Genomic DNA, 24,696 nt, shown 5'->3' with positions numbered 1-24,696 from the left:
GACAGCAGTGCTTCATCAATGTCTTCTCAGTGAGCGTCTTTATTGAACTTCTTAAGATGTCTTGCTTACAGAGAGACTGCCTCATGGCATAGTCACATGACTATGAAACACCATTTGGATCAGTGTAGTCTTCCCTGGTCCCGCATGCTGCTCAGTTGTTAGGTATTATTTTCTTCAATAACATCTTGTGCAAACTGGTACATTGATGCTTTGATTTTTGCAGATTTGGACATTTCTGTTTGCCTTTCTGAGCTGTGGCTTCTCTGCAACATTTCTAGGGTGCAAAAATCAATTTTTTTCCTTGGCTCTGCATGTAAACTAAAAAAAATGATAACCAAAACTTAACCTTTCATTAAGGCATTACCTTTTAAAAAGAGAAAAATTAAGTAAAAATGTGAAGCTTGTGAAGAAAAGATCTTCCTGAAGGAACATTTGCCTTTTCAATTGGAATAAAATAAATTAATGCAATATTATGTTATGCACACCATAACCAACAATCAGATTATTACTGTTTTTATTTTAACAGAGTATCACGCTGCCATTTTGCATTTGAAACGAGAGCACAAGATAGAAGTAGAACACTTGCAGGTAAGAATCTCTAAATACAACCAGAGCCTTTGTTTTCTGATGTGCACTAACCCGGTTAAAACAATTCATTAAGGACCCTCCTTCCACATCCTTGAAGTAATAGAGGGAGAAAAGTTCAACTTTGGCAGCAGATGTTAAGGGGCATGTGGGCACAACGCCCGGTTGTGGATTGGCTGTCCGTTACGCACCCCAACCTAATTTACCCAATTTTATTTTCCAATGGACGTTAAGAGAGAGGAAAATTGGCTGGAGAGCATAATGAGCAGCTGATCCACAAACAGCTGCTGAAGTTGAACTGTTCCCTCTCAATTCCAAATAAATGAGTTATTGCTGGCATTGAAGTGATTATTTAAAGAACTGTACTGCAATGTCATTATTTTTTGTCTCACATAAAAATGTATAACGCATTTCACAGTGCAAACTTTGGACAGATCTTCATACTGAATATTTTAGGATTAATTATTTCATGCTACCATACAAACTATACTTGTAACATTTCAACACTTAAAAATGTAATTATATTAGGGATCATAAATTATAAAATGGCTCTGATATTCTCTGAAGAAGCCAAATAATTCCCAGAAGGGAAAAACAGTAAAAACTGGGAAATAAGAATACTGGTCCAAACTGGTCATGTATACCTTAAAATGGAACACCAGTAAAAATTAGGAAATAAGAGTACTGGTCCGAACTGTTTTTTTTTTCCCTTCTGGGTTATTCTTGTTGTTTAATTGGCACGTTCTTCTATAGTTTCAAGAGATTTACAATTTAGGGCATTGCGCAGTAGTTTAAAATGTTGTGTCAGTTTAAATGTATTAGTTGTATTTTCACTGCATTGTCGAAGAAATGTAGAAATATTGTTGGAACCAGTTAAGGGGGACTTGTGGTTGCAAGGTTTACTGTTGCTTCATGATGATTCACTTTTCTAAGAAACATTATTTCCCCTTTGTCAATACTAAAATGGCCTATGATGAAACGACTATGTTCCCATTGCGAAAATGTCTAAACGTTTTGCATGTTGTGTGAAGGAACTAATTTTCTTCAGTGAGCAAGTGTGGAATTCTGCGGGTTGAGCCTGGCTGATGTGTTTTGGAGCAGGACGTTTTCAAAGTGTAAAAATAACAAATACTGAGTAAAATGTGTAAGAGAACCTACTTCAATTTCCAGCCCTTCAGGCTAGATGAAAAATCTAGCTTCAATAAGAATTGCCAGAAATCGTTAAATGGTTAATTATAATCAATTATTATGAAACATACTGACCTGCTTGAGAGTTGAAAACTGTTTCAATCTCCTATCTCTGCATTAAAAGTATGTGTGGGGGATTTATGTCTTGGCAGTGCCAATTAGAATCAGCACAACTGTCCCTGAACATTATCTTGTCACCACATTAACTTACAATGCTGTCAAGATATCACTTAACTACCTTTTATATCCATTTTGAAGTCTGCCCACATATCCATTTGTGTCTTGCAACCACTTTTGTGTCGCCTTAATAATTTAGTAAAAATATGGTGGAGGATATTTATGCTTATTTCTGGGCATCTGGATTATATTAGTCTGCACTGAGTTCAGAAGCATGCTATAAGTGATAATTGACTTGGTACAATTAGCTCTGTTCAAAAATTGGTTTTCTGACCACTGACTACTGACTGTCCATGAATGGAGACTTAGTTAACTTGTAATAGCTCAACAAATTCTAAGTATGCTGAAATAATATTGACAAAAAAAAAACTGACATGAATTCCCTAACAGACTGAACTCCCCAAGACAGGGAAGTACACCAGCTTGTACAATGGCTTACAATTACACCAATTACAAATTGGCCTAGATTTTGTGGTAAAACTAATGGTGAGACTGATGAAACTTCTATTATGCCAGGTTAGATGCTAGTGATCTTGGGTATTTTCTTAAAAAAACTTCAAACTTCAACAGCACATAACCAGATCTGTTAAGTCACACTTATCAGCAATGATATTTGCTGAGTTGGATTTTAAAATGTAATCTGTTTTGATGCCTGTTATTTTCAGTAGTAAGCATAGCTCCCTTTATTTAACCGGGGTTCAATCTGTTTTACCCTTTGGGAATCACAAATCTCATTCGTAACATTTTGACCATAGACAGCTCTGTGTAAACCAGCACCCAAATGTGTGTAGATGCTTGGCTCTCTTCTGTTGAGGAATCTGCTGATACATAGAAACTGAGGAGCACCTTGAGAGTGGAAAGTGTTGAGCTGGAGATGGAGAGTACAGCTTGGGTAGTTACGCATTGAGCTTTTACTATAATTTTGTAGTTTATTTATTCATTCCTGGATGTGAGCATCATTTTCAAGGCCATTATTTACTGCCCATCTCCTAATTGCCCTTGAGAAGTTGGTGGCGAGCTGCGTTCTTGAACCGCTGGAGTCCATGTAGTGTAGGTACACTCACACTGTTGTTAAGGAGGGAGTTCCAAGATTTTGACCCAGCAATGGCGAAGGGATGGTGATATATTTCCAAGTCATAATGCTGTGCGAATGGTGTGCGACTTGGAGGGGAACTTGAAGATGGTGGTTTCGCATGAGTCTTCTACCCTTGATCTTCTAGTGGGAGTGAATGTTTAAGCTGGCAGATGGAGTGGTAATCGAGCAAGTCCCTTCCTCTTGGATGATGTCAAGCTTCTTGCATGTTGCTTGAGCTGCACTTACCAATTCCAAACACTCTTGATTTGTGCCTTGTAGATAGTGGACAGGCTTTTTGGAGTCAGGAGGTGAGTTACTCACTGCAAAATTCCCAGCCTTTGACCTGATCTGGCAGACACAGATGGTCCCGTAAAGTTCCCGGTCAACAGTGCATACAAGATGCACCGCAGCAACTTGCCAAGGCTCCTTTGACACAACCTTCTAAGCCCATGACCTCTACCACCTAGAAGGACAAGGGCAGCAGACACAGGAACACCACCACCTGAAAGTTCACCTCTAAGCCACACACCACCCTGACTTGGAACTATATCGTTGTTCTTTCACTATCACTGGGTCCTGTCATGAAAATATAATAATTTTCATAATATTATTGTGATTTATTGTAAAGGTAGGTTAATAATGGGGTTTGGATTAGTTTCCCTGTGTGTGTGTGTGTGTGTGTGTGTGTGTGTGTGTGATTTAATTGAATTACAGACAGCTAGTCCAGAGCTTTTGAGTGATCAAAAAAAGAAGCTAGGTTTGAAATGCTAAAGTAGTAAACATGGTTGAAGTTTTAGAAGGTGAGGTGTGAGGAACGTTTGCATTTTTAGTTAAACCAGAGTAGTGAATTTCAAAGAGTTGGTGAGATGTTACACCTAGCCATTAGAAGCTAAGCCAAACAGTGTGTTTATTTTTCCCAAAGGTTACTGATAATATGAGTACTATGAAAGATTTATATTATGGAAAAAATAAAGTTGCAAAAACATAAGGGAACAATGGAATACACATTAAAAAGGGAGAAACATGTATAAAGGAGATTAGGCTATGTGTAATGGGGAAGGCATTCTAAGTTCTAACAAGTGTGAAAAGCCTCCAGCCTCCATGCATCAAGTTGCTGCCTACAGGAACCAAAGCTAAGAAAACTCACTGTGAATATCACTGTCCAGGGTATTGTGTACTTTGCCGGGTCTGTTGAAATTTATTTTGTTTTATTGTTGCTTTAACGGAGGTATATCTGGGAGCCAGATTAATTAGGGGAGCTAGGAGTTATCATAGTAATAATTTGTAGACCTATGTATGTGCTTAAAATCTTTTCTTCTGCTAATAAATGTATAATTTAGTTTGGTAAAAAAAACCTCTAAGACTTGTTGGATTTATTTATACTTAATTCCAGTCACCCATCTTGAAATAAAATACAAATTGCAAGAACTGTTGAGGCAACTGTTTCAAGTTTCACTCTGGGATTTGATCAGCTCAGTGTTTACCATCCACTGTGCCATAACAGTCCAAAACTTGGAACTCCATTTCTAAGAGCACTGTAGATGTACCTGCATTAGATGAATTGCAGTGGTTCAAGAAGACAGCCATTATCACCTTCCTGAGGACTGGCAACAAATGCTGGCCTTGCCAGCGATGCTCACATCCCATGAAAGATTTTTTTAAAAATCATCAGGATATTTTCTTGCCCATGTTTGACCTGATGCCATGAGACATCATGGAGTCTGGAATCCACATTGAGGACTCCCAGGGCAATTCTATCTCGGATGTATACCACTGTGCCACCACCTCTGGTGGGTCTGCCCTGCTGGTGGGACATGACCTGTCTAGGGATGGTGATGGCATCTGGGACATTGCTTTAAGGTATGTTTCCATGAGGATGACTATGTCAGGCTGTTGCTTGACTTGTCTGTGGGACAACTCTCCCAATTTTGGCACAAGCTCCCAACTGTTAGCAAGGAGGAATTTTGCGGAGTCCGCTGGGCAGGGTGTGCTTTTGATGTTCCTGGTGCCTAGCTTGATGCCTGGTCATCCATATGGTTTTATTCATTTTCATCTCTTCTGTAGCCATTTGATACAACTGAATGACTTGCTTAGGGTTTTTCGAAGGCAGTTAAGAGTCAGCCAGATTGCTGTGGGCCTGGAGTCGCATATGGGTCAGACCGAGAAAGGATGGGCAAATCACCTTCCTTAAGGGCATCATGTGCCGTAGATTGGTGTGGTTCGAGTTGGCTACCCAAGCTTGGTGGTTTATACTCTTCTGTATCGAGGGGAAAAAAACAGAGTAAGCCTCTTACATTTTTTATAGTTTATATTCAGTTTTTGAGCACAGCTTCTCTTATGCTTGGTTTATTGTTAGACACTTTTTCAGGTTTTTGGGTTCCTGTATATTTGTTGATTAAATGTTGTTAAAATTTGATTTAAAATAGAATAAAAACTGGCACCTACATTTTCTGAAAGGAAATGCGAACACATTGAACCTTTTTAGTCAAAAAAAAAATTGCTGCTTCAGTGGTGCAGATGGGAATTTTAAAAATCAGAATGATGGATTTATGACAAAGCCTTGGTGAGAATATTGACAGTTTTTTTTCATGCAAATTTTGATATATTGGGCCTTGGGGTTTTATTGGACAGGAGTGGAAATGAAAATCACGAGAGACGCTTAACAGGCTTTGTATCAGTTTTATAAGTCTAAGATTAGTTTTCCCCTGTCACGCAAAGGCCAGATTAACCCCCACCTTTCTGAATTCCGTGGAGTTTTAGATTGGTTGGAGAATTGTCCCCTGCAATGCCATTGGTGAATCTAATGCAGTGAACACTGCCAATCCTGAAGTGTGCAACATTTTTTAAAAAGTGCCGGTACAACGACAGATCTGCCACAGCAAGCTGTGGAGCGAAGGAGTGCGAATTTGTAGCTTTGTTTCACAATTTTACAACAAACAGAAAAGAATCTTGCCTTGTAGATAATGGACAGGCTTTTTGGAGTCAGGAGGTGAGTTACCCACTGCAACATTGTGACGAGAAGCCACCCCAATTCTTTATTTGTGAAAATGAAGGCTCCGGGTAAACAACCCAGTTCATCTATTGAGAAGTATTTTTGTGCTGCTTTGCATCCACGTCAGCAAATAATATTGGCATCTGAATTCTGAAGTGACCCTGCAATTGCCCCGATTAGATTTGCTTAAAATGGAAGAAAAGTCGAGTCACACCCACATTTATATAAACCATTATCAGAGGGGCGCCGGTTTGAAAATTTGCCAAATTACTTCCCCATGCTTGTGGGGGATGCTGGTAACATCACTGAATGAGTAATAGGTAAATGGGTTCAAGTCCCACCATGGCAACTGGTGGAATTTAAATTCAATTAATAATCCTGGCATTAAAAGCTAGACTCAGTCATGGTGACCATGAAGCTATCATTGATTGTCATTAAAACCCATCTGGTTCACTAATGTTCTTCATGGAAGGAAATCTCTCATCCTTACCTGGTCTGGCCTACATGTGACTCCCACAGCAATGTGGTTGACTCTTAACGCTCCTCTAAAATGGCCTAACAAGCCACTCGAGGGCAATTGGGGATGGACAACAAATGCTGGCCTTGCCAATGATGCTCACATCTTATGAAAATAATTTAAAAAAAATCATGTTTCAAAAGTGACATGTTTTAAGTGAAAATGTTTTAAACACTGCAAGAGATATCTTACTATATAATATTGTAACCTGTCTTCCTCATGATTGACTCCAACATACTTCTCCAATGCATTTTCTCACTTGCTTCATTGGGCAAGGCTATCCTCACCTTGTTCCATTCTTAACCACCAGTTGCAACCACTGAATCACCTGCACTGCTTCTCTTTCTGCACCTGAATGGTTACCTCTCATGTTCCCTATTGAGCTATACTTGCACCCCCACTCCCTCCTCTTTCTCACCTACATGACGTCCCTTGGTCACATCACATGAGAATGCAACACCAGCTTCCACATTTATGTACATGTATGTAACATGTACACCCAGCTCTACCTCACCAACACCTCTCCTGACCACTCTGCGGCTTCTAATTTATTGCTCTATTTGTCAGACATCCAATATTAGATGAGCAATACATTTCCAACAAAATGTTAGGCGGACCATTGTTTACAATCCCCACCAGAAACTCTGTTCATTGGCCACTGACTTCCATCCTGGCTACTGTCTGAGGCTGAACAAGGCTGCTTGCAACCTATTTGAGCGTGAGTTGAGCTACCAACCAATACTTGCTCAGTAGTCAGACTTCCTACTTCCACCTCTTGTTAAAATTTATTTATGGGCCTGAGTTTTACATTCCGAGGTTGGGTGCATGCTTGACCCAAACACATGTAAAATTGTACAAAATGACGTCAGGCGTGCATCCCAAGGTCGTCATGGATTGAGGTCGGCGGGCACGCACAGAAGTCGGAGCCACACTCGTTGACAAATAAAGGGCCAATTAAGGCCATTTAAAAGCCTATTGACCAAGATTTTATGTTGCCCGTGCACTTTTGCGCTAATCGCACAAACAGGCGAGCAGCACGTTTTTATCAAATTGTCATCCAGGGGTGGGAAGTCAGTGAAGGTTTTGGTCAAGATCAGTTCGTAGCCGAAAAGCCACAGTACTAACACCAAGTTTGTTCCCATGTTGTAGGCCCTATTTGTTTTTCCACCGGAAGTTTAGGTTAAGTTACCAAAGTTGTGGGGGATATCACTGGACCCGGCGCCCAACTCGTACCCACCCGGCCCACACAGTCAGGCCAACCGGAAGATGCCTTTCATGCAGGTGGGCTTTAATTGGCCACCCAGGTTGAGAATGCAGTCTCTCCAGGGAGCAGATGCTACATCCGCTTCCGGGCCCACTGACTTTGCGTCCATGCCAAGCGTGAAATTCAGGCCCTTATTTTCATGGGATGTGAGCGTCGCTGGCAAGGCTAGCATTTGCTACCCATCCTCAATTGCCCTTGAGCAGAGTGGCCTGCTCGGTCATTTTGGAGGGCAGTTAAGAGTCAACCACATCGCTGTGGGTCTGGAGTCACACGTATAGGCCAGACCAGGTAAGGACGGCCAATTTCCTTCCCTAAGTAGCATTAGTGAACCAGATGGGTTTTTTTTTTTACGACAATCAATGATAGTTTTGCAGTCACCACTACTGAGACTAGCTTTCAATTCCAGACTTTTTAAAATTAATTTAATTCACATTCCACCAGCTGCCGGGGTAGGATTTGAACCATCATCCCCAGAACATTAGCTGGGTCTCTGTCAGGTCCAGCGATATTACCACTACACTGCCATCTCTCAAATTCCCTCTAGCTCATGTGCTGTTGAAACCCTCGTTATGCCTCTGTTACCTTGAGACTGGACTGTTCCAACACTCCCTTCTTAAACTTGAACACACCCAAAACTCTGGCTATATCCTAACTCACACCAAGTCCCACTCACCATCACTCCTGTGCTTGCTGACCTACACTGGCTGTTGGTTGAGCAAAGCCTTGATTTTCAAATCCTCATTCCTGTTTTCAAATTCCTCCAGCTCCTTGCCCCTGTCCTTCACCAGCCCTGCAGCTCCCTGACATCCCTGCGTTCCTCCAATTACAGCCTCTGGTGCATCCCCAATGTTAACGGCTCCACCATTGGTGGCTGTTCTCTTTAGCTGGCTATGCCCCAAGTTCTGGAATTCCTTCGCTCAACCTGTCCACTTTTTTATCTCATTCTCCTCCTTTAAGATGCTCCTTAAAACCTCTTTCACCAAGGTTTTGGTCACCTGTCCTAATATCTTAGTGTCAAATTTTATTTGATTAATGCTTCTGTGAAGCAACTTGAGATGTTCTACCACATTAATGATGTGACTTAAATACAAGTTATTGTTGTGGAGGTCAGCTTCCTTTGTAGCCTGGAACTGATTTGCTGATCAGCTGATGTTTGTTATGTGTACATTGAGTAACAATTCCAATAAAGAAATTCAGATACTATCCTGCAGAGTGAACACATACCGGCAAAAATCAATACCGAGTGAGTATTGCTATATATTCAGTAGTGGCGAGACATCAGTGAGGTGCTATCCAGCTAAAAAGGAATCACCTAGACTTCATTTAGAGAAAAGGTGAGTTGAGGAGAAATACAGTATCATAAATCATAACATTTCTCTTGTGAAATATTTTTAACATTACATGCATGGAGCATAAACATACTTTGGAGGGAGTACATTACACCCAAAATGTTCCTCCCACGCTAAGGTTTGTAAAAGGCTTTTTCTGTTGCTTTTCATTTGCGTTCTGGAAGCCCCACATCTGTAAACCAGCTGCCAGATTCCATGCTAATGTTAAGTAATATTTCTGTAGACCGGTATCCAGTTGAAGTTGGAACTAGAGATCTGCCACCAGTCTGTGAAAATCATAATTATTAACATAAATTCTGGGAGCTGGCTGATTGATATTCTGCTCTCCTAATCCAATTAAAAAGACTGTTGCTGTAATATAAAATCATTTAGAATTTAGTACAAGACTGGGAAATAAGATCCGATTTACTATGATCAACAAATCAGTTGTGCAGTGAGCTGCTGAACCAATGATGCAGAACTTGTTTACCTTGAGATACTGGAGCGTATGTATTATTAAGGGATGCAGTGTTTAATGTTCTTATTCATGCAGTGAGGAATAAAAGTGCACCATTAACGGCTAACAATTTTCCCACCTCCATGTGAGTAAATGTCTAGCACTCTTCAGTGAATGACCAACAATTAATAGTAATGATTCACCAGGTGCAGTTTATGGACAGAAACATATTTTCTCCTACTTCATAACACCTTAGCTACTAATTGTCCTGTCCCCTCCTGTCCCTGTATCTTTCTTCTTCTTTTCTCTAACAGCCTTGTCTCTCTCTTTTTCCTTTCTCCTTCCAACCCCCTCCTCATTGCATCTTCTCTCTTTGTTTTTAGTCCTGTATTTCTCTTTTCTTCTTTGTTTGGCATTGCCATCTCTTGTTCTGTCCCTCTTTGCTTTCATTAGTCCTTTGTTACAGCTAGTGGGCAGGCTAATTCTGCAATGTGGAGAAATGCTACATTCCAATAACATCATTCCATCAACAGTGGTAAATTGGCTATTCCAAGATTGATTTCCTATGGATGAATCGCAACATAATTACTAATATTATGTAGTATAGCTGTAAATTTTCTATCTCACAACTGCCATATGTACATCAGTACATGTGGGACATAATGGAAGGATTTGTAAACTTGGTGCAAATGTTAGTAGTCTAGATTTGACATCGAATGTGGGGTCCACTATTTTCTAGGTAGAAGAGAAACCCTTTTTTGTAAATCGTTGTGCACATTTAATGTCCATGTCATACAGTTTGTTAAGGAGCTTCTGGCAAGCGATGGCTTCTTGAGGATCTATCTGGCAATCCAGTTTGGTTAGAGGATGAGGAGGGAGAAGGATAACAACAAGAGAAAGTAATGAATAGAAGCATAGCTGCAGGAAAAGCGATGGAGAATTTAGAGTCAGCACAACATGCCTGCAGTTCCCTAAGGAGGCTGCACTTCTCCAGGAAAGCTCTTGAGTTGCGTCACCTCCTGCAACGAGACTAACTGTCACAGTGAACACAACATTGACTGTTCCAATCAAGGTCATTGCAGCCCTTAACTTCTTTTCCTCTGTTTCTTCTAGCCTGCCAGAGGGATTATCCATAATATTATTCACTTTGCAATTTGATGTTACATTAAGCTGTGGCTGATGATGTCTTTGGTGAAGCATCCTTTTCTCCAGGGCCACTGGAGGATTGGGCTCTGAGATGTACATAGATTGTGAGCTTCGCCCCCCCCCCGCCATCTCCAGGGACTTATTGCTTGCACCTACAATCTGCTTGAATGGCAAAGGCTTCCATTTCATTAACAAGCTCCTGGTATGTGATCATCAACAGCACATCGTGCAGCTCTGTGCCCACTTTCCTCACAGCTGCCAGGAGGTTTTCATCCAACACCAACTCTGTGCACACCCTTAGCAAGCGGCAGGCTGGCTGCTTGAAGGCAAGGACGACCTTCTGCACAGTTGCCTCTTGACTGCTCTCAGGAACCCGTCTCAGCAGCCTTTGACTTTGTCAAACATGAAGGCTTATGCAGTATCCTCCTCAAATTTGGTTGCTCTCAGAAATTTGTCACCGCCCTCGGCCCACTCCACAATGGCAGGCAAGCTCGATCCGCACCAATGGAACCAGTGAAGGCTGGGGGCAAACAAAGGCTGTTTCGTGGCAACAATCCTTTTCTCCATTTTCCTTATACGAACATACAAACAAGGAGCAGGAGTAGGCCATTCAGCCCCTCAAGCCTGCTCCGCCATTTAATAAGATCATGGCTGATCTGATAGTAACCTGAAACCTGCGTCCCACCTACTCCCAATAACCTATCACCACCCCCCCCCCCCCCCCCCCTTACCAAGAATCTATCCACCTCTGCCTTAAAAATAGTCAAAGACTTTGCTTCCATCATCTTTTCAGGAAGAGAGTTCCAAAAACTCACGATCCTCTATGTGAAAAAATTCACCTCATCTCTGTTTTAAATGAGCAACCCCTTGTTTTTAAACAGTGACCCCTAGTTGTAGATTCTCCCACAAGAGGAAACATCTTCTCCATATCCATCCTGTCAAGACCTCTCAGGATATTATATGTTTCAATCAAGTCGCCTCTTACTCTTCTGAACTCCAGTGGATACAAGCCTAGTCTGTCCACTCTTTTTTCCTCATAAGACAACCAACCCATTCTACATATTAGTCTGGTAAATCTTCTCTGGACTACTTCCAACACATTTGCATCCTTCCTTAAATAAGGTGACCAATATTGTACATAGTACTCCAGATGTGACCTCACTGGTATCCTGCACAACCAAAGCATAACCGTCCTACTTTTGTAATAAATTCCCACACAATAAATAACATTCTATTAGCTATCCTAATTACTTGAATCCTAGCCTTTTGTGGCTCATGCACCAGGACACCCTGATCCCTCTGCACCTCAGAGCTCTGCAATCTCCCACTATTTAGATAATATGCTTATCTTTTATTCTTCCTGCCAAAATGGACAATTTCACATTTTCCCACATTAAACTGCATCTGCTAGATCTTTGCCCACTCATTTAAACTATCAATATCTGGTTGTAGCCACATCTTCACTGCAATACTGCCTCCCACCTCCAGCAAATTACCCACACTCATGGAGATAATCTACAGAACAAATAGGAAACTGTTCAGCCTACTCCACCTTCAATCCAAAACCAAAATCACTCCAACCTCAGTCATAGATCTTCAGTGAGCAGATGATGCTTTTATGTGTGTGTGTGCTCATGCAGAAACTGAGCTCCAGGTCATTCTCGACTCCTTCAAAGCATATGAGAAAATTGGCTTTTCTCTAAGTGCTCGGAAAACTAAGATCTCTTCAAAAAAGCTCCCACAGCACAACTCCCCTCATCAGTTAAGATCAACAGTGAGGTCCTGGGAAATGTGGATCATTGTCTGTTACTTGGGAGCCTCCTCTTGGTGAATGCAGACATAGTTGATGAAATTCATCATTGCTTTTGATGAACCAGCTCAGACTTTGGTCAACTGATAAAAGGAGTACTTGAGGACCAGGATCTCAAACCTGAGACTAAAGTCATGATTTACCCGGCAGCAGTGATCCTCGTGCTGCTATATGCTTTACAGATTTGTAGACAATTTACAGCAGGTTCCTTAAAGCACTGGAGTGCTGCCTTTGCAAGATCCTCCAAATCTGGTGGCAAGAAAGGCATCCCAACAGTAGCACCTCTCCCAAGCCAATGTGCCCAACATCAAGGCGCTAATCACTCAAAACCAGCTCAGCTGTATGGGATATGGTGTTTGTCTGCTGCCAGACTCCCGAAGCAACTGCTCTACTCTGAGCTTGAGCTTGGCAGCTGACTCCCAGGAGGACAGTGGAGACACTTTAGGGATGTCCTCAAGGCATCCCTGAAGAGGTCAAACGTCCCTGCTGATTCAGTGGAGCCTTTGGCTTGTGACTGACCAAAGTGGGGAAGGCTCCTATGGGAAGGCACTGAACACACCGAGAGATTTTGTTGGGAACATGTGAAGTTGAGGCCTCGAAGGGAGGGCACAAACCTCCAAACAACCGATCTACCCAACCCTTCAAGCACCACCTGCCCCGGATGTAGCAGAGTCTGCAGACCACGCATTGGACTTACCAGCCACCTCAGAACCCATTGAACTGAGGTGGAAGCAAGTCATCCTCGATCCCGAGGGACTGCCTAAGAGAGAAGGGACCATCAAACACCTGACATGCAAAAATCGGCATTGACTCTGGGCTGAATTACCACCTCTGTGCTGTAATGATGCGATGACCCTGATGTATTCAGTTTCCTTTTTCTCCTATTGATATATAAATTTTCTTCTGTCCAGGCACTCTCTCTTCCTGGTGTTAGGTCTTGCATATCCTTTTCATTTAATGTAAAAACTTTATCTAAAGGTCGCAAAATATACAAGAAGTATCAGGCTATACAGATACTGTGGCATGAAATTATCAATGCATAATCTGAGTCCTCAAAGTTTCAATTTAAAAGTGCATCAATATTCCAACTGATTTGTTGTTCATTTTGATTTACTTTGCAAAAACTTTATGCTTAGTGTATTGTGTTGTCTTACACGTAGAATATATCTGTGTACAGGAAAGCCTTTTGCTCTTGTGACTGCTTTGACTGGATGACTTGCCACATGCCTTGGTGCTCAATTTTATGTAGGATACCTTGTTGATATAATTGCCTGTTCCTGGCAATAGGGCAAGAATCGAGAGCAGATGCAGAATATGGTCTCCTGGTTCTATTTAGCGAGTGCATGATTTACTTTGTGGATTTGCCTCAGTTTTTGACAGTATCTTGGTGCAGGTTACTTGGTTGGATGTTTTAACCTGCCAGGAGAGCACTGGCTGCAGCGAGGAGAAACCGCCAAGCATCACCCTATTGTTAAAATGATGTGGAGTGCCACACGTTTTTCAATGCCTTTATCAGCAGAGCACTAACTGCCACTGACAATGGATATCCATTTGGTCAGCAGAAGATGACTGCTCCTACTGTCCTTAATCAAAAAGAGAAAAGGTTTAAGGAAGCCTGACAATAACCCAAACTGTCAGAAGTCAGTCAGCTGGACGAGTTAAATGTGATTCAGTTCTGGCTGGAGTTTGACTCGCATCTTTGGGTGGAGTTCAGCACCAGATTGCTGAATTTATGAAGCTGTGCATTACCAGCAAGACCTCAACCCGCATCATAGATTTAAGCATGTATTTTTAGCGAACTTTAAAAGAAATTAACCTTTTTGAAGAGAAGTAATTAGTCATCAGTCAGAGTGGTTATACAATTCAGAAACAACATTTGAATTATTTCTGTTGTAGTGGTCCAATCTGGCAAAGGAAAATTCAATCATTAATCAATGTAACTAGCTATATTTTCTGAGATATTCCATGCATACAAATGTAAAGGGTATTGCTAGCCAAAAATAATGTAATAGCTTTTGATGGGTCAAAACCTGCCAAATTACATTAAACTCCTTTTCAGTCATTGTTGAGTTCCCAGAAAACATCTGTATATCTGAACATTCTTGTAAAATGAGTTTTTTTTTAAATTTATGTTGCCAACATCATATTGCAGCCAGAAAAGGAAATGAAGACTACAGCATCAAGCTTTACACCGATAATTGTTCGATAATAGGCAGTAATTCCAGGACATCACTGCGGGAGCTCCTCAGGGTAGTGACCTAGTCTCAACCATCAATGCTTCATCAATGACCTCCCCTCCATCATAAGGACAGAAATGGGGATGTTTGCTGATGACTGCAAAATGTTTAGCACCATTTGCGACTCCTCAAATACTGAAGCAATCCATGTTCAAATGCAGCACGACCTGGACAATATCCAGGCTTGGGCTGACAAGTGGCAAGTAACATTTGCGCCACACAAGTGCCAGGCAATGACCATCTCCAACAAGAAAATCTAACCACCACCCCTTGACTTTCAATGGCATTACCATCACTGAATCACCCACTATCAACATTTTGGTGGTTACCGTTGACCAGAAACTGAATTGGACTAGCCATATAAATACTGTGGCTACAAGCGCAGGTCAGAGGCTCGGAATCCTGTGACGAGTAACTCAGCTCCTGACTCCCCAAAGCCTGTCCGCCCTCCACAAGGCACAAGTCAGGAGTGTGATGGATACTCTCCACTTGCCTGCATGAGTGCAGCTCTAACAACACCCAAGAAGCTCGACACCATGCAGGACAAAGCAGCCCGCTTGATTGGCACTCCATCCATAAACATTCACTCCATCCACCACCGACGCACAGTAACAGCACTGTGTACCATCTACAAGATGCACTGTAGGAACTCACCAAGGCTCATTAGACATCACCTTCCAAATCCACGGCCCCTACCATCTAGAAGGACAAGGGCAGCAGACACATGGGAACACCACCAGCTGGAAGTTCCCCTCCAAGTCACTCACCATCCCAACTTGGAAGTATATCGCCATTCCTTCAGTGTCGCTGGGCCAAAATCCTGGAACTCCCTTCCTGTGGACCGTGGGTGTACCTACACCACATGGACTGCAGTAAGAAGACAGCTCATGACCATCTTGTCCAGGGCATTTAGGCATGGTTAATAAATGCTGTCCTAGCCAGTGATGTCTACGTCATGTGAACGAATAAAAAAAATCTCGAGTGTGGTTGGTACAAGTTTCTTCGTGGACACTTTCTCATATACAGTAAGTTGTCTATAAGTGATCTGTACATTTTTTTGTTTAGACATCATCTCCCTAACCTGTGCCCTCTATGACCTAGAAGGGCAAGGGTAGTGGGTGTATGGGACCCCAACCCCCAGCCCCATCATTTCACTTCCCTACTGATTCCGAAACCATCCTGACGTGGAATTACAGATGGCTGGTTCAAAATCCTGCAACTCCTTACCTAACAGCATCAGAGGAATGACTTCACCACACAGACAGCAGTGCTTCAAAAAGGCACTCAACAGGCACCACCACCACCACCTTCTTGAAGGCAACTAGACATAAGCAATGAAATGATAACCTTGCAAGCAGCATCCATATACCAAGGATGAATTTCTTAAAAAGTCTAGGTAAATTGCACCTCCCCTTTAAGAGATGCGGGCTGCCTTTAGCTGGTGTTATTGGTGCCCAATTTCCCACCTCCCTAATTGACAAGCTGCCAATTCATGAAAGATACTGTCTGCTTGCCAATCATAAAGGAGGGGCATGCGACAACTGTGTGTGTGTGTCTCTCTCTCTCTCTCTCTCTCTCTCTGATATAATTGCAGCCATTTGCCCCTTTTCTGATGTCGGTTGAATTTCTCTTTCAGTCTCCCCTAACTTATGTAACCTTAATAATTCTAACCGCCAACAGAAATGGGTGATGTTTATTCCAAGAGTCTAGGCTGGATTATAAACAAGGCCCTGGTGACGAAAGGAGTGTTCTCTAATCTACTCCGCAAAGCAGTCACTTCTGCATTTGGACATTTGTTGTGTCATGTATTAATTACTGCATCCCAATGTTTATTTAAGATCCTCTTGCATGTTTATATGAGACAAGTACAGGAGTTCTGCATAGTTTTTGAATAAAGCTTTCAATTGTTAAATATTTTGGTTTTGCAGCTGAAGCTGCAATCCATTATACCATTTGGTCAGGAACCTTTTATGGAAAATAAAGATAAAATGATGGCTTAAAACCTAGTGAATCTAAGCCAGTAAGTGGAGGCATCTTTTCGTCACCTCTGTGATTTAAATCTGTTTGAGGTTCAGGCGGTCAATACAATTTGAGTAATGTCATGGCATTTCATGTAGGCTATGGAAGTTTTCTGGTTTGAACTGCTATCACAGTTCACTAGATGTCACTAAATATCAACCCATTGAACAAGAACTTGCTGTAGCAAATGAGCATAATTCAGGCAAATGTCAGTACTGTACTTCCAGGAGGAATTATGTAGAAAGAATGGCTTTGCCATTCACTATTGGTATAATTGCCATGGCAAAATGTAATTGATAATGTGACTGAAAATGTTATCGCAATTTTTAAGTTAATTCTGTTTCATAGACAATTTGCATGAAACGAAGTTAGCAGGATAAAGGTTACATTTAATGGCAAGATTTCTGAATTAACAAATTATTCATCTGAATTTATTGTTTCACCCTATTTTGTCCTATTGTTTTAAACTGGGTTTGTTACATCTGTAAATTAATTAACGCCTTGATGTTATTTGTAATGCAGTGAAGTCATTTTTTAGGACAAAATAGAGGAAATAGGAGCAGAGATAGACTATTCAGCCCTTTGAGCCTTCTCCCCCATTTGCAATGGCTGATTTTCTAGCTCTTACCCAGTTTTCTGCCCTATGATCCTTCATCTTTTTCTTCAGTTCAGTGATGGAATACACCCCACTTGCCTGGATGAGTGCAGCTCCAACAACACTCAAGAAGCTTAATACCATCCAGGACAAAGCAGCCCGCTTAATTGGCACCCCATCCATAAACACTCACTCCTTCCACCACCAACGCACAGTGGCAGCAGTGTGTACCATCTACAAGATGCACTGCAGAAACTCACCAAGGCTCCTTGGACAGCAAACCCAGGACTCTAACCATCTAGAAGGACAAGGGCAGCAGATACATGGGAACACCACCACCTGGAAGTTCCCCTCCAAGCCACTCACCACCCTGACTTGGAAATGTATCGCCGTTCCTTCACTGTCGCTGGGTCAAAATTCTGGAACTCCCTCCCTAACAGCACTGTGGATGTACCTACACCACAGGGACTGCAGCGGTTCAAGAAGGCAGCTCACCACCACCTTCTCAAGGACAACTAGGAATGGGCAATAAATGCTGGCCCAGCCAGTGAAGCCCACATCCCGTGAATGAATGAAAAAAAGTTTTCTTCCCAAAGGCAGGACCGATCTACAGTGCCACCACCTCCACCAGGGGTAGGACAAGGAGGCAGGTACCAAATCCACCCCAGCAGGAACCCCATGCTACTTGCACTAATCTGCTCCACACCGGCTATCCAGCCAACTGGCCCCTCAAGGAGTCCGAGTTGCTTTGGCAACGCGCACTTTTACATGAATGTTGTAGTCCAGAGCTATGAGAAGTGATGGTCAAGGCTCCAACATTCTTTCCATCACTGAAGAAGGAGAGATGATCTTATTGAAGCATACGAGACTCTGAGGGGCTCGACAGGGTAGATGTGAAAAGGGTGTTTCCTTTCGTGGAAAAGTCTAGAAACTAGCAGACACAGTTATAGAATAAGGGATCACCTATTTAAGACCGATCAGGAGGCATTTCTTCTCTGAGGGTGTGGCGATTCTTTGGGAATCTTTACCCGGAGACCTGTGAAGCCTGATTCATTGAATCTATTCAGTGCTGAGCTAGATTCTTGAAATATAAGGGTATCAAAGGTTATGGTGAACAGGCAGAAAAATGGAGTCAGCACCAAGATCAGATTAACCATAATCTTAGTGAATGGTGGACAGTGTTCGAGGGGCCGAATGGCCTACTCTTGACCCGATTTTCATCTTCTTACATTCTTCTCCCTCTACTCCCTTTAGAAGTGGATAGATTGATGGGCACTGTCTTGAATAGACTCATTGACTGAGCAGCCACAACTCTCTGGGGTACAGAATTCCAAAAAAATCACACCAACATTCCCTTTAAAGTTTAGTTGTTGTATGTGGCCAGTATTTTTTTTTCAGCGTGCGGTCCCTTTAAAGGTTTTTATACAGCCATGCAAATGCCTCATTTATCATGAAACAAAGGCTGCCTAGTCGCTGCCAGTCTGCTGCACTGCCGCGCAACCATGCAGCTTAACAGAGATGTTGTGCACAACCCTTTTGAAGGAAGAAATTTCTCCTCACCTCAGTCCTAAATGGTTGACCCCTTATTCGGAGGCAGTTCTAGACTCCCTCGCCCCAGAAGAAACATCCTCCCTGCATCTACCCTGTTAGGCCCCTTTAGAACTGTATGGGCAGAATAGCACACGCCCGACCTGGACCAGCGTCCCGACGTCATGGAGCACTCACGCGATATTTCAGTTGGCGGGCATGGGTGGGAGTGGGCAGCGTGCCTGCCGACAATTAACAGGCCTATTAAAGCCATTAGAGTGCCAATTCAATGAAATTTTTCACTGCCTGTCCAACCTTACAGGAGCACACGCGCGGACTTACGCAGTCACCCTCCTCCCCCTCCCACACAGGTGGCGCTGGGCCCTGCAGCACGCGTTTCACACTGGGCAACGCCTTAATCGGCCCGCCAGCATGAAATCGTGGCTGTGCCGATTGCAGGCGCCAGTCGGCTTCCTGACTGCTCCTGCCAGCCCCCACCGAGCCCAACAAGGGCAAAATTCTGCTCTTGTTTTTCAGTGAGGTCACTGCTCATTCTCCTAACTGTAGGGAATATAGGCCTGGCCAACTCCATCTTTCCTCTCGGAACAATCCCCTCATCCCAGGTTCAGGCTAGTGAACATACATTACTTTCCCTCTGGGTCGAGTATATCCTTCCTTAGGATACCAAAATTATATTCAGAATTTCAGAATATATAATTGCTTAAGGCTTCTTTCCTATTACTCCAATCCTTTTGTTATAAAGGCTAACATACAGTTTGCTTTCCTAATTGCTTATCGCATCGGCAAGTTAACTTTCTGTGCTTAACTTGCGAGGACTCCCAGGTCCCTCTGAATACTAACATCCTCCAGTCTCTTACCTTTCCAAAAAAAAAACCCTATTTTTCCATCTTCATCGCCGAAATGCTTAATGTGCCATTTGTTGTGATTTCTTTTCAGTTCTGAAGCATAGTTTTTGATTGTTTTCAAAAGGGGCTGTGAGCACGTGGCGTAATCTATTAAAGTTCCAGACAAAATATTTAAAATTTGAAAGCTTCTCTCAAGAGAGTGATGTACAACTCTTTGCCAAGAAGATAAGGCACATGGGACGAAAACTCTGAACCATTTTGTCCAGATTCACTGTTGCTCTGTACTACCGAGTAGTAGAATATGGATCTTGCATCCGTGATCCTGCATATGCCAGATTTCCAGTAAAATATCATTAGCTGGGGCTTGAAGTCAGACGGCTCCACACAAGGAAGACATAAAAATCAATAGGCAAGACATCCCTGCTATTTCTGTGCACCTTGTCTTAACTGCTTACAGAGTTTCACTGCCAGAGGCCTGCTACCTTGGCAGGGAATTGTGCATGGCATTAAAAAAATTTAAGGAGCCTGGAATAATTAGCTTAAAATCATGAAGGAAATCAAAATTATAAAGCAAAGGTTAACACAAATGTCTTGCAGACCTCTGATTCAGCAGACTCGGAGACAGCTTTAGCGCCATTTGCTCTGTGACTGGGGAGAAAATGGTTCATTCAAACGCCATCTACTGCAATTCCAAGGCACTGGTTAAAAAGTACAGATTAAAGAGAATGTGAATATTAATTCGACAGGTGGGAAGAGCATGTCGGCCCACTGTGTATATGAAATAAAAAATACATTTTGTGCTATGCTGCCAGCAATTACAAGGAGGATAAATAATTCTTACGCGTATTAATATCAGTGAAGGTTTATCCTCATGCTTATCAATGGTCAAAATTAACAAAAGCTGAGCTGACAATTTCAAGAAAGCTGATGCTAAAAATTCACCCCAAATATGATGTGCGAAAATAAGGAATTTAATTGTAACTCTTTTGAGTAAACCTGTTTCCATCTGTTTCAGATGAAGTTACATTGTTTCAGAGTTTGCCATTGTGAGATTTGAACTCTTGATCTTGGGGTTACAAACCCAGTATCATAACCACTTGGCTATTTAGGCCAAGCCCGGGGAATTTAATTGTAGGTGCTGCATGACTTGGGTTTGCAAATTACGTTCTTTATGCGTGCAACATACCTTCATTTGTATTGTATTGGCGTCCGAATATTTTCTCCCTCAGTCTTTGTGTCTCCCTACCTCTCCTTCGAACTTACCTCTTTGACCAGGTTTTAGGTCTCCTGCCCTAATATCTGCTTAAATGGTTTGGTGTCAAATTTTGTCTGCCAATCCTCCTATGAAGCACATTGGAACCTTTACTTCTGTTGAAGGTGCGATATAAATACAAATTGCTTGTGTGAATTTGAAGCAAAAAAATAAACACAAGAGGCAGTAAATGGGTAAAAAGGGGTTTGCAAGTTTTAAAGTCAAAAAATCTTTTTGGGGGCTCTTATTTGATTCTTATTTGATGGATTTTCCAGTAATTACAATGCACGCGGATACATTTTTCATTTAAAAAAGAAAAGACATTTGATCAATTTTATCGAGAAGTACTTTCTATTTGCTATTATAAATCTTACATCCATGCACATTTCCAATCAATATTAATGTAGTAAAGTCCTTTCCCCACTTTACTGTGGAAAGTGCCTACAACGTTGTGAACTTGTCAAACTGCAAATACACCCCTCCTCCACTAGAGACATTCAACATCGCCACAGGCAGAATGATGTCATTAGAGTATGCCAAATCTGCATAAGCAGTTTACATTATAAATGTGGGCACGAAAATGTAAAAAATTATTAGGGGGAATTATAGGCGGAAAGGCTTTGCCCATCTTTTCAAAAACTACATGGAGCAATGAAGTGGCCAGCCAAAGCTAAGGACAAACAACATAAATGAGTACAGGAGGGAATTGAGAAAGTTAGTGCAGGAGGCAGAGAGAGGTTACAAGAGCAGATTGTCGAACAATATTTAAGTTGAACCCTAAAACTTTTTATAATCATAGAAAGTGTAATAGGTTAGCTAGGTAAGAAGTTGAGCCGATTAAGAACTCAAAGGGAAATCTTCATGTAAGACTGATGACATGGCTGCAGTATTAAATGACTGATTTTCTTCGATCTGCACAAAGAAAGGTCACAGTACAAGGGGGAGGGGAAGTTACGGACAGGATAGTGATAGAGAAGGCATACAGAAAATATTAGCAGTATTGAAGTTTGGAAAGTCACCTGATCTAGATGGCATGCATTCCAGGTTTTTGAAAGAAACCAAAGGTTGAAGTAGCAGGGAAATTGGTCACAATCTTCCAATCCTCATTGGGTAGAGTAGTACCAGAGGACTAGAGGTTGCTAATGTTATACTGTTGCTCATGAAAGAGGCAAGAGGTAAACTAGGAAACAACAGCCAGTCAGCCTAACATCATTGCTGGGAAAGTTCCAGGGAAGTATTACTGGGGACAAAATTGACTTTCATTTGGAAAGACATGAGTTAATCAGCGAGAGCATTCAAGGATTTGTTACAGGCACATCATGTCTGATGACCTTAATTGAATTATTTGATGAGGTAACAGAGAAGTTTGATCAAGGTAGTGCAGTGTTGCATAAGTGGACTTTAGGAAGGCATTTGACAAAGTGTCTCAGGATGCTCATTAGGAAAATAGAATCTCATGGTATTAAAGGGGAAGAGGTAGTAAGGATACAGAATTGGCTCAGTGACAGGAAGCAGAGGGTGGTGATGGATGGATGTTTTCCAGACTGGGAGATAGCTTGTTGTAGTATTGCCCAAGGGACAGCTTTGGGTCCATTGCTCTATCAAATTTTATTACTGACCTAGACTTTGGTGTAGGGAGCAGTATTATAAAGTTTGCAGATGACAAAAAAATTGTCGATATGGTAGATGTTGATGAAGATAGTTGTAGACTTCCAAATGATATAAACAGGATGGTGAAATGGACAGAAGCGTGTATTGAGTGCAGAGGAATATAAAGTGATCTATTTTGGGAGGGCTAATATGAAAAGGCAGTATAACATCAGTGGTATATCATCAGTGGTATACCACCAGTATACCGTCATGATTTTGAAAAGTGTTGATGATCGGAGAGATCTTGGGCCGAGATTTTCTGGCCCCATCACTGGTGGAACCCACCGCGGGTGAGTTGGCAACCTAGCGAAAAGTCCATTGACTTGCAGCGGGACCAGAAGATCCCAGCGTTGGTGTCTCCGTGGATTCCTAAAGATGACAGCACAAGTTGATAAGGCGATTAATAAAAATCATATTGTTAGGACTGAAGAAAGGAAACTACTTAATTTCAACGTTCAGTATAGGACTAGAATATAAAAGCAAAGCGATCATGCGAGAACTTTGAGTCACTGGTGAGGCCTCAGCTTGAGTATGTTGGAAAATTCTGCAAACCATACTTTGGGAAAGATGTCAAGGCCTTAGAAAGGGAAGAGAGTGTTACCAGGATGTTACCAGTGATGTGAGAACTCAGTTATGAAAGGTTGGAAAAATTAGGGCTGTTTTCCTTGGAACAAAGAAGATTGAGGTAAAATCAAAATACTGCGGATGCTGGAAATCTGAAACAAAAACAGAAAATGCAGGAAAGACTCAGCAGGTCTGACAGCATCTGTGGAGAGAAAAACAGAGTTAACGTTTCAAGTCGGTATTGACCCTTCTTCTTCAGATTAAGATGTCAGATTAAGATCTCACTTAGTAGAGATTTTTGAGATGATGAGAGGTTTTTTGAGAGCTGATAGAAAAAGGCTGGTCCCTCTGGTGAGTGGGTCAATAGCCAGAGGTAAAAGGATCCAGAGGGAAGATAAGAATTTTCTCTCTCACTCATTTGTTGGGATCCGGAATGCTTTACCTGGAAAGAGTGATTGAAATAGAAATGATTTTGAAAGGGAGTTGGACAGGTACTGGAGGATGAGGAATTTACAGGATTATGGATAAAAAACAGGGCTAACATGACTGCCCTTTCCAAGTGTCAGCAGGGCCATGACAGGCCATCGCTGCTATCTGTTTCCAAAATTTTGTGAAAGGCAAGTTGCCACATTCCTTTTAATTTTAGCTACAGCCCACTAAGCACCAGTGACCAAGCCAGCCCCCCCATCCTGGTCATCTCGATTGTCAGGCTCAATATGGTTTGAGAGTTGGCAATGCACAAATAATGCAGGCCAATTAATTTTGGAAATCCTGTAACGCTGAGGCAGTGGGACTTCAGTGAGCATTAATTTTATTGTGCTGGGGGAAGGCGGTGGCTTGTGTCATTGTCGCTGGGCCTGTAATCCAAAGACCCAGGGTAATGCTCTGGGGACCCAGTTTGAATTCTACGGCAGATGGTGAAATTTAAATCCAATTAAAAAATATGGAATTAAAAAGTCTAATTATGACCACGAGACCTTTGCCGATTGTCGTAAAATCCCATCTGGTTCACTAATGCCCTTAGGGAAGGAAATCTGCTGACCCTTACCTCTTCTGGCCTACATGTGACTCCAGACCCACAGCAATGTGGATGACTCTTAACTGCCCTCTGAAATGCCTAGCAAGCCATTCAGTTCTCAAGGGCAATTAGGGATGCGCAATAAATGCTGGCCTACCCAGCGAAGCCCACATCCCATGAACAAATAACTAAAAAAAAACTCCTGCTGCTTTAGTGGACTTCATGAAAATTCAATCAAATACTGCTGTTAATAGCTGCATTATTTTCAAGCCCTTTTCTCAATAAGAATGAATTCAGTAGTATTTAGATTTTGCATATTAAACCCGAATCACCTATCTCCTCTGGAAGTTTCTTCTGTTTGTGAGTTAGCCTGTGGGGGAAAGTCCTTTGTTCTGATTTGTCATTTTGTGCGAGGCTTGTGGAGTTTGT

General features: G+C 42.0%; 1 protein-coding gene across 3 annotated transcripts in view; it reads left to right on the top strand.

The window, feature by feature from the left end:
* fmn1 (formin 1) overlaps window positions 1-24,696 on the top strand; it is a 377,136-nt gene that overhangs the window by 83,678 nt on the left and 268,762 nt on the right. For all 3 annotated transcript variants that reach the window (XM_041214614.1, XM_041214615.1, XM_041214617.1), the window contains one exon: window positions 527-588. In XM_041214614.1, coding sequence (XP_041070548.1) covers window positions 527-588 — 62 coding nt within the window. The remainder of the gene's footprint in view (window positions 1-526; window positions 589-24,696) is intronic.

The sequence above is a fragment of the Carcharodon carcharias genome, chromosome 20 (genome assembly GCF_017639515.1).
Source record: "Carcharodon carcharias isolate sCarCar2 chromosome 20, sCarCar2.pri, whole genome shotgun sequence".
In the NCBI taxonomy this organism is placed as follows: Eukaryota; Metazoa; Chordata; class Chondrichthyes; order Lamniformes; family Lamnidae; genus Carcharodon; species Carcharodon carcharias.
The sequence above is the reverse complement of the archived record's forward strand: the minus strand, read 5'-3'. Positions and strand labels throughout refer to the sequence as shown.